The 10,813-nt window shown below is 53.0% G+C and overlaps 1 protein-coding gene and 1 long non-coding RNA gene across 3 annotated transcripts in view; both read right to left on the reverse strand.

Moving 5' to 3' along the window:
* Otof (otoferlin) overlaps window positions 1-5,997 on the reverse strand; it is a 102,254-nt gene extending 96,257 nt beyond the window's left edge. For both annotated transcript variants that reach the window (XM_076558788.1, XM_076558787.1), the window contains exon 1: window positions 5,840-5,997. In XM_076558788.1, coding sequence (XP_076414903.1) covers window positions 5,840-5,918 — 79 coding nt within the window. In that variant the 5' untranslated portion in view covers window positions 5,919-5,997. The remainder of the gene's footprint in view (window positions 1-5,839) is intronic.
* Window positions 5,998-9,431: 3,434 nt separating this feature from the next.
* On the reverse strand, window positions 9,432-10,811 carry LOC121825160 (uncharacterized). Its single transcript, XR_006067300.2, has 2 exons — window positions 10,387-10,811; window positions 9,432-9,783 (listed from the first exon to the last, which is right to left on the reverse strand). It is a non-coding gene; the product is annotated as an uncharacterized LOC121825160 (long non-coding RNA).
* Between the last annotated feature and the right edge of the window lie 2 nt (window positions 10,812-10,813).

Consider the following 10,813-nt stretch of genomic DNA (forward strand, 5'->3'; position numbering starts at 1 on the left):
GATGGTTGCTGCTTTCTGAGATGGGTGACTTGGCATTGGATCAAGGTTGAGTTGTCTGAGAATGGACCATCCTTATGAATCTAAGGCATCTATCTTTCTCTATGTCATAGGGAGCGGTGAATCTTTTTGATGAATGGAGTACAGGGGCACCTTGAAGACAGTTAAAGGGTTGGGGAGGCATTGCAGTCTCTTGGGGTGGGGTCATTACCTGTACTCAGGCTGCACAGTGACCCCTGCTGCTGACAGACCAGCTGTTTCTGGAAGTGGTCAAGGCTCCAGCTCTGGAGATGCCCACATGGATGCCCACAGCGCCAGTCAGGAGAACAGGAGGACCACCCAAAGCAGCCAATCTGTTTCAAGTACCATTTTACCTCCTGTTATTTCCCCATCCTCCCCAGGAATCCGCAGCAGGATTCCTGGGTCATCTGAGAGCCAAGGACAGAGAAGTCAAATAGGAAAACTTATTTGAGCTTATTGATCCTGCTTCTTCAAATCCAAATCCCTGGGTCCACAAGCCACATCTGCCCCCTACCAAGAGGCATCTTTTCCTAACCCCAAGATCACTGTCCTCTGAATGCCAGGCCTCCCTTCCGGTGGATCCCACAGCCCTAGCTGTACCCTGCCCTGGCTTCCTCTTTCCAGTCTTGGAACCAAATGGAACGTTCTTTCCTGAACCAGATCTTAGTTTCCCATTCTCCACATCCACTTAGCAAACTGAGCTCAGGCTTCATGGTGCTACCAAGACCTCCTGCACCCACTGTTTGGTGTTTTCCAGACTCTCGGCCACATTCCAAGCTCCTAGACCCCTGGTTCACCCCCACACCCCTACATTGCACCAATCTTTTTTTTTCTCCCATTTTCACATGTGTACGTATATTTTGCATGTGTGTGGGCACACACGTGTGCTTGCTTGTGAAGGCCCAAGGTGGATGTCAGGATTCATCCTGTACCACTCGCCCACCTTACTCATTGAGACGGGCTCTCCATCAAGCCCAGAGCTCGCCCACATGGCAACTCTCCTTGTCTAGCTTCCTCTGGGGATCCCTGTCTCTGCCGTCCCAGGGTGGAATTATGGGCAAGCCACTGTGCCCACCTTGTATTTACATGGGTTCTGGAACACCAAACTTGTTCTCACAATTGTGTGGCAAACTCCTTAACCACTGAGCCACCATCCCAGGCCCATACTAGTCCATTCTGTAGGCTGGTTGCTGCCAAGATTCTCTGACCCCCCTCACGGACAGCTCTCTAGCAGTGTATCCCTCCCAGACCCCACCCACTTTGGAACTTCTCATGGCCTGCAGATGGTTTGGTGCTAACTCTTGCCTCTGCCCTACCTTGTCAGGCTGCCTATCTCCTGCTCCCAGTGCCCTACCTGGCCAGGCTCTGCTCTGGCCCCTCTGCCTCCCTTCCTGCCATCCTTTGCACACCCACAGCGATGGTGCCAGGACTGCCCTTCCGCTCGAAGGCCCCCTTGCTGCCCTCCCAGGGTCTAGAGCAGCGCTTGGCACGTGCGTGGGTTCTCAAAGACCGTTTGTGGATGAATGAAAGAATGAGTGAATGAATGATTAATTACTTGATTTACAAGACACATTAAAATGAAGCTTTTAGTGAGCTGGAAAACAATTTACAACATGGAGACAAAGGAAATTGACACGGACCGAGTACTTGGCAATATCAGAGAATTGTCCATTTTTAAGGAACCATAAAATGTGTGGTTTTTTTTTTTTAACCTTCCTCTCTTATAGCTATGACTTGAATATTTCTAGATGAAATAATACATGTGTTTTTCAACATGATTAGCATAAAAGAATTACAAGATTGGCCATGAGCTGAGGGTGTTGAAACTGTCTGGGATTATTCTCCCTCTTTGTATTTGAAGCTTTTGATTAATACTTTTTTTTTTTCCTGACCCAGGAATGGGTATAGGTGGGAGAAAGCTTTTTTTTTTTTAAGCCAGTAAAGATGGACATGATAAGCAAGCCTTCACACTCTGGGGGACCATTTGCAAGTCGGCTTGCTCTCCCTCTGTACATTTCAAGCAGCTTTCACTGAGTGCTTTTGTAGCAGAAGACAATTTTACAGTCATTTTCATAGCATGAAAATACCTTCTCCTGTCAAAGCAGGGAGGCTGAGGGAATGTTCTGGGTGCGCTATCTGCCCCCTGCCGGGGCTGTGTTTGCTTGGGCTTGCTCAGGGGGAGGAAGAGGAGGGAGAGGAACTCTCACTACCCTGGCAAGAAGGAGTCCCCCTGGGTCAGGGAAGGAGACTTTGTGCTGGGGGCGTGGGAGGGTGCTGGGGGCGCATTCCTTGTGTCCATATCAAAGCACAGAGCTGTGCCCATACCTGCCACAGGCTGCAGCTGCTATTCTTGGGGAGCCCCTCTGTCTGCTGCCCACAGAAAGAGGAACACCTGCCCCATCCAAGAGCAGAGGTGTCAGAATGGCCTAGGCATCCAGGGCAATACTGAAGATGGGGGCTCTGGATAGTCTGCTTCCTGCATTGGGAATGGCAGAGAAGTTTCCAGAAAAAAAGTCTAGGGGCAGTCTTGTCCTCAGATCACAGTCACCACCGCCCCCACCCCCACCCCCTGCTTCTAGCCAAAGGACTAGCTGTTTTTCTGGCTGGGAGTCCACTCTGCTGCCTCTGGTGCAGAGAGCCCCTCATCTAGAATGGCTTTGCCTCCTACAGCCCATCCTCGGCTCTCCTGGATCTCCACTTCGAAATACAATTCAAGACCCAGCTAGGAGCTGCTTCTCCCAGTCAACCTTGCCTCCCCTTACAGGAAGTGCTCCTTGACTGCTGAGACAATGAATGACATGGTTTCTAGGCTGGACCACCCTGACATTTGGTGGATGGAAAAGGCTAGCTGCCGGGGGCTGACAGGGCCACTGTGGGAGAGTTTAAACCCATTCAACAGTGAAAACGGTGGTACGTAGTGCTGCGTCTTTGTAAGCCTGTCATGGCTCAGCTACATAGTGAGTTCAAGGCCAGCCTGGGCTACAGGAGGGTGTATCGGGTGTGGAAGGGAAGGAGAAGGACTTCCTGGAGGAGGTGGCACATGAGCTGGGCCTTGAAGTATGCATGAAGATGGACATTTGTGAGGCGGAAGACGGGGTCATTCTACGACAAAGAAGTACGCGATGTCAGGCATCTTAGGAACCCGCCGAACATTCGATGTAGTAGGACAGAAGTTGGGGGGGTGGGGAGGGGTGGAAAGATGAACCCTTCCCTATGGGAAGCCTTGCTACAGAGAACCTCCGTATTAGCAAGTAGTCCAGGTGAATATGCGCGAGTGTGGAAAATTCTCGACCTTGTGTTTTGGCAAGAAGGCTCCAGGGAGGAGTGTAGAGGTGGCGCCCACCACTAGGATCTTGGCAGCTGGGGGACCGCAGGGGCCGAGCACAAGGCAGAAAGGTAGACAGACAGACAGACAGACGGCTCCCACCCCGTGTTTAGTGGCTCTGATGATGACTCAAGCGGAAGTAAGAGCAGAGAAACCGGAAGTCGACAAGCATCCTCCGGCTGACCTGTGCTGCAGACGGCTCCTGCAGGCTGGAGACTTCTCAGTGCAAACGGGGCTGCCCCATCCTATTCGCTGGGCGGCCCGGGCCAGCCATGGCAGGTGAGGCAGGGTGGAGTCCATGCCCCCCTGCGCCCTTGCCCCTCCTCAGGGCAGGGCCTTTCTCTCCTTCACCCTTAGGCCCTCATGCCAGCTCCATACCCTTCTGCCACCTGCTTTGAGAGGTTTGCGGAGGTTGGGGCGGGGAGGGCCTGCCAATAAGCCAGGCCCTGAAGCTACTCCATTTTCTCATTGCTCCCCTACACAGTGTGGCTTGGACGTTGGTTTTAGGTGTCAGGAGAGGATGTGCTGGTCAATTTCCTCAGAAACGGCAGTGTCGGCTGGCGTTTTGGGGTGCCCATAGCTGGGCTGTCTGACTGTATGCTTCCGTACGCCTACGGCCCACCCCTCACCTCTTGCTCCACAGGCTCTACCTCTGACTACCTGCAAATGAGGAGGCGTGGGCTACAGCCAGCCTCATCCCTGGGGGTTTGGCCTTGAAGCTCAAAAGGAAGAGGTGGAAACCTGGCCTGGTGGGGGCAAGCCTGTAATCTTAGCCACGGGGGAGGCCTAGGCAGGAAAGTGTTTGTTCAAGGCCTGCCTGGGCTGTAGAGTTGAGTTCAAGGCTAGAAAAGAGTGGAGGGTGGGGGCGGGGCGTGTGTGGTTCAGCAGTAGAGAAGCTTATCTAGCATGCGGGAGGCCCTGGGTTCAACTCCCCAACATTGTCCCTCCCCTCCCCCCCAAATGTCTCTGATGGACAGGATGCCCACTCCTTGTGGGTCCTGGAAGAGATAAAAGATGACAAGATTGAGGAGGACAGGATGAGGGCCTGACAATTTGGGCCACTGCCCCTACCCCTCCACTAATTCCCTGAAAGGCTCTCTAGACCCTGGTTTCTTTTTCCGGGAGGAAGACCGGCCTGTCACAACAGTGGCCACCAAGCAACCTAGGGCTAAGAAGCCAGGCGCAGGGCTGTGTGTGTGGAGCGCAGGCCAGGTCCCATAGACTAAAAGATGTACTTGCTTTTCTAAAGCCAGTGTGAGCCGGCAGGTGGCACGCGGAGAACTAGGTTGCTGCAGAGAAGACAACCACGAGGGTGGCCTGAAACGCAGTAGGTGGCCCAGCCCACTCTCCGGTCCCTTCTGCCTGCCTCTCTACCCCCAGTAGACATAGCTGGGACTTCCGCCTGGGCCCAGCTCTATCAACAGCAGCCTGCAGATGGAAAGAAAGCCCATGGCCTGTGTGGGTGACGGTGCCCGGAGGCTCCTACTGGAATGTCAAGTGACTCCCCACACCTCCTATCTCCTTCCTGGCAGACCTGTGGAGGCAGTGTGCACCCTGAGCCCCCCTGGGACTCCTCTGGGGAGAAGACGCCACACTGGAGAGGACGTTGGCTTTGGCCAAAGGCTGCTGAGACACCCCTGAGCAAAGCCAGAGGGTTTTACTGTGGCTAGGCAGGTTGAGCTGTATTTTGCAGAGGTGAGTGGGCACAGAGATAAGCCTGGCCCTGTCTTTCTCTACTTGGCTCTTCAGGGTGCTGCCAGACACCCTGGATGAAGCCCGGTTTCCGCTCCTTGGCTCATGCAGCTCTCTCTCTCTCTCTCTCTCTCTCTCTCTCTCTCTCACTCTCACTCTCACTCTCACTCTCACTCTCACTCTCACTCTCACTCTCACTCTCACTCTCACCTCCAGCTCTGCTCCTGGCCTCGGGGCACACTGTCCCCTTTACCTCATTCCCTTCGCTCGCTCGCTCGCTCCTTCTGCTCGCCCCTCAGCCAGCAGTTGAGCAGTGCCTCCTCCTGGAAGCCTTCCCCAACCGCTAGCTCCCAGCCTCAGTTACGGTACTCACGCCCCCCACCTGTCTGCATCACACACTTGTCACATCTGTCTGCAAACTGCTTCCCATGAGCCACCAGATGTAGCTCTTTAGACCAGGACCAGCCTCGTGCTCAGCGACATATTTCTAGAGCTGAAGGAGGCCAGGAGGAGTCCGCAGAGGAGAGGCTGGAGTCCTGTCCCTATCTAGGAACACCAAAGGTCTGAGAAAGGCCAACGCCATCACCCAGGACACTGGTGTTTTAGCCTGGGGGAATTGTAGGAAACCTCAAGGCTAGTCAGGCCAGGGGCATGTGGCCACTCTTAAAAAGCCTATAGCCACGGTGCCTGCTAGAACTTTGCCATCCCTCCTCCCAGCCCTCTCCCGTTTCTCCCAACTCACAGAATGCAGGCTGGGTCAGTTTACAGAACTGGGGTCCCCCTGAGACACAGGGGCTTCCTTACCTCGGAAAGTCACTTTGGCGATCCGGTCACTTCTGCCTCGCAGCTCCGAGACGGTCTTGAGGTGGACGATCAGGGCCATGCTGGTGGGGAGAGCCTGGGCAGCGCCAGGCAGAGCGGCAGGAAGGAGCTGGCTGGTTGAGTGCGGCTCACACACCACCTGCTTCTCTGGCTGCTGCCGCCTCCTGATGCTGCCCACAGAGACCAAGGCAACCAAAGCGAGCTGCTCCTTCAGCTCAGCAGAGCCTTGCAGCCCTGCCAGCCCCGCCCCTCCGTCAGCCCAGCATGTGTGTAGAGAGTGTGTGTGTGTGTGTGTGTGTGTGTGTGTGTGTGTGTGTGTGTGGTGTTCACCCAGCGTCGGGAATGTACGCTGAATTCATTATTCAGCAGCACCAGCCCCTAGATAAAGCTCTGTCCAGCTTCAGGTGTCTTCTCTCAGCTCCTTGAATGGAAGCTCCTGCCACTTGGAGGATGGACCCTCTAGGCCACTAAGAGCCAACAGACCGCAGAAGGCGTGAGGATGGGGTGGGTGTGGGGTCAGGGCACCTCTTCTGCTGGGGATCAGGAAGTTCATGATCTGAGTTTGGATTGGAGCGCTGGTGTCTTGGGGGGGGGCGTTATCCACGATGACTCCCTGTTCTCTCTTGCTTATCACAAGGGTTGTGGATGCTCAGAGGGCTTGGGGAACATGGGCAGGCCAGGCCCAGCCGCTCTGGATGGATCGTGCTGTGTCACTTAGAAAGCCTCACTCAGGGACAATGGAGATGCCTCAGTGGGTAGAGAATCTGCCACAAAAGCTTAAGGACCTGAGTTTGGATTCTAGCATCTGTGTTAAAGATGGGTGTAGCGGCATGGGCTTCTAACCCAGCTCTAGGGTGAGGGAAGGGTGGAGACAGAATTCCTGGAGTTGAATGACCACCCCAGCCTTATCTGAATGGATAAGCGCCAGGTTCAGGAAAGAGACCTGTCTTTAAATAGTGACTAAAGAAGACAGTGGAGGTTGACCTCAGGCTTCCATGCATAAACACATGCATATACCTACATGGATGCATACATAACACACACACACACACACACACACTTCACTCACCTAGAGTCTGGACACACCACACACTTGCCTAGAGTGTAGAAAGTAGCTTCTATAAGGCAGCTTAGAGGATACACCCAAGGGCTGGTCCCTCTGAAATACAAACATTAGAAGTAGCAATGTAGTGACCACCTGGCCATGCCCCTGGGACGCTATGTTTGTGCCCCTGGCATGCTAGGTTCTGGTGCTCTGTGCTGGGATCATGGGTTTGAATTTCAGGCAGCTGGTCCTGAAATGGAAATCATCACCAGAGAGACCCTTCTGGGAGGCCACAGGGCTGCTTCTGTGTAGGGCAGTGTGTAAGACTCAGGACACCGATGTAGTTTTTTTCTCTTGGGGGGGGGGCTGCCACCCAGCTCCCAGATAAATCACATGGAGACAAATTCTTACTTATGAATGCCCAGCCTTAGCTTGGCTTAGTTTCTAGTTAACTTTTCTTAAGTAAAATGATCCTATCTACCTTTTGCCTCTGGGCTTTTCCCATTCTCTTACTTCTGTAAATCTTACTCTTACTCCATTGCTGGGTGTAGCCGAGTGGCTGGCCCCTGGAGTCCCTCTCCTTCTCTGGCTGCTAGCTCTCATTCCTCCCAGATTTCTCCTATATATTCTCTGTGCCTGCCAGCCCCGCCTATCCTTTCTCCTGCCTTGCTATTGGCCCTTCAGCTCTTTATTAGACCATCAGGTGTGTTAGACAGGCACAGGAACACAGCTTCACAGAGTTAAACAAACACAACATCAGCAAAAGTAACACACCTTAAAATAATATTCTACAACACCCCAACCTCCCCATCCCTGGCTGGGGACCACGAACTGGGGGAGGTGATGCAGTGAATGGGGGGTTTCCAGTGATCGGAGAGCTACCTTGCTTCCCCTAATCAGCTGCTAGAGGTGACAGGAAGGACATCTGTAGAGGAATCCAAGGGACATCAGAAGACTGTCCACCCCCTCTTCCAGGAAGGGCTTGTAGGGAAAGGAGCCCAGGAGGACTCGATCCCCTGACCCTGGAGTCTGCACACCCTTGCTCATGTTGCTCACTCTTGGTGGGATGTCCCCCATCTTGTCCCTGCCTCCTGCCCTGGCTTAGCACAGGTCCATTCTCAGGGCTAACTCTGCACCTGCACTCAGATGGGCTTTGGGACCCCCTTTGTGTGGCTACTGATCCGGGTTATCTCTCACTGCCACGGGGTTTCTGCCTGTCCTCACACCTCCCCTGCGGACCCCAGGGAGATCCTCATACCTGAAAACTTCACAGGGTATCCTGTAATAGTCAGATGTCCAGTGAATATGAACAGGGCTTGGAAGCTCAGTGGCCTGTCCAAAGGAGTCTACAGGCTTTGGGCTGGCCGAATGGCTCAGCAGGTGAGGGTTCTTTGCTGCCCAACCTGATGGCCTGAGTTTGATCCCTGGGACCTCTATGGTTGGTAGGAGAGGATCAGCTGGACTTCTGGCTTCCAGATGTGAGCGGAAGCACATGTGCGCTCTCTCTCTCTCTCTCTCTCTCTCTCTCTCTCTCTCTCTCTCTCTCTCTCTCTCTCTCTCACACACACACACACACACACAGAGAGAGAGACCATGTGCCCTCTCCACATCGATGATAAATAAATAAATAAATGTAATAAACGGGTTTGAAGGTTTAAGGAGAGAAGTGCTAAACTTTCTCCGCTCGCTAACAAAGATACCCCCTCGGAATCCCTCAGGAGAGTAACCTACAAACATCCAAGAGCCTTCCCCGTCTAACTATTCCTTGTTTTTGTCCCTATTTTTCCGTGTGCTTATTTTCTTCTCCCTCCCCAATTTCTGCTCGCCTTTCCCACATATATTTAATGACACCAGGTTAGAAAATTCTTGGGAAACGCATATGTTGAATGCGAGCAAATATCTAAAAATTTTAAAGACCAAGTTTAACGTCCCTTTAAAATGACACAGATTCATCTTCATGGGTAAGGCTCAGTGGTACTTAGCAGTCCCCCTTCCTGAGGGTCCCTTGGTTGCGTTTTGCTGTAAAGGGTGAATTTTATGGAACCCTTTGCAGCCCTGTGCACGTCGAGGGAAAATCCTACAAAGCAGCCCTAGGGACCGTCACCAAACCTCAGTGTCCCTGTCTGTAAGAAGACGGCAGTCCTAGTGAGCATACCTTTTCTCCAGCAGCTGACCTTTCCAAAAGCTGCCCCCGATACATGAGTCAGAGTTCATGCAGAAAAAAACAGGGCTTAGTGATCCAGAGCAGCTCAGGAGGGGGATGTGTCCGTGAGCTGGGCCAACTGGGATGCCGTTAATGGGGAGGAAGTGAGTGTGTCACCTTGTAGAGCTGGGGTCATTGGAAAGTCTTCCTGGTGGATGTCGCATCAGAGCTACAGGCCACCTTTTAAAAACTTTATTGGCTGGGCAGTGGTGGCACACGCCTTTAATACTAGCACTCGGGAGGAAGCGGCAGGTGGATCTCAGGACAGCTTGGTCTACAGAGCAAATTTCAGGACAACCAGGACTGTTACACAGAGAAACTCTGTCTTGAAAAAACAAAAACAAGACTTTACTGAATGTTTTCCTTAGTGCAGCACATGTCTCCCCAGGAGGCTTGGTAAACTATAGATATAACTGGATGGCGTTTTCTCCACTGACTTGGCAACCACTCACCCACCTTTGGCTTCTCTGCCACACCAGGTTTCAGTTCTGATGCATGTGCGGCACACACCCCTCTTCAAGCATGTGGCTCCCCACCTCCCAGACTCGTTTGGCTTCTGTTAGAGGGTATCTTTGGAGTTTTCTGGTTGCAGGGGCATCCTGTGAGTTCATTAGTGTCTGTGGTCTTCATCAGCTGCCATTTACAGAGTCCAGTTGTACAGGTGACACTTCTCCCAGGCTGATATGGAAGAAGAGACCGTGTCGTGATGGTTAATATGGACAGGCTACTTGATAGGACCCGGATTTGCCTACAAGTGGAAAAGCCTCATGGAGGGTAGGCGGTTTGTGTAAAGCAAATCTTGTGCAGACTTCAGGGCTTTGGTGGCTGGAGGGAAACCCACCCCTGAAGACTCCTGTGCAGAATGAACGGTGGCACTTGAGACAAATCTAAACCACACACTTCATTACCTACTTCCACATCACCCTAATAAAATAATGGACTAAAACGACCTAACAGAGCCAGGCTCTATTTTAGATAGCAGTTTCAATCTAGCTCAGTGGAGAGGCATGGAAGAGCAGCCCCGTTCATCTCAGCGATCAGAAAACAGAGTGGGGCCAGAACCAGGGGCCGAGGCATAACTTTCCAAGGGTGGCCCGTAGCAACCCACTCACTCCAGCCAGGGACCGTCTCCTACAGGATTCTTTGTCTAAAAAGTCATACCCACCCGAGGAGCAAGGCTCAAAACAGGAGCCTGTGAGGGACATTCTAGACTCAAACTATAACATGCACACCCTCCTTCCCCTCCCCCTGCCCCCGCCTCTGCTCCTGGAAGTGTCTCACCAAGTTGCCCAGGCGATCCTCAAAACTAGCAATCCTCCTGCCTCAGCCTCTGAAGATGAACTTAACAGGTGCAAATCATCAAACACAGCTCACTCTTTCTGAAGAATGTGAAAGAGGAGAGGGTAATGAAGACATGAAGGAGGAACACGAAAACGACGGGGCTGGGAAACCACACATCACGTGAGGCCCACCACGGAGCCCCTTCCGGAGCTCCAAGGATGGAGGAGCTCTGGGCATCCTAGTGGTCCACACTGGATCACCGAGAGCCGCTTCCGCACCCTTTGTGAACTCCATAGATATGAACACCTAGGCTGGAGACCCAGGGAGACTTGGCGGAGCCAACAGAGTACATTGGTAGGGGTGCGGGTAGGGGGCATCTTCTCAGGCCCGCGAGGGAGGCGGTCTAGGGAGCACACTGCAAAGAGGA

Source organism: Peromyscus maniculatus, chromosome 22 (genome assembly GCF_049852395.1).
Source record: "Peromyscus maniculatus bairdii isolate BWxNUB_F1_BW_parent chromosome 22, HU_Pman_BW_mat_3.1, whole genome shotgun sequence".
NCBI lineage: Eukaryota > Metazoa > Chordata > Mammalia > Rodentia > Cricetidae > Peromyscus > Peromyscus maniculatus.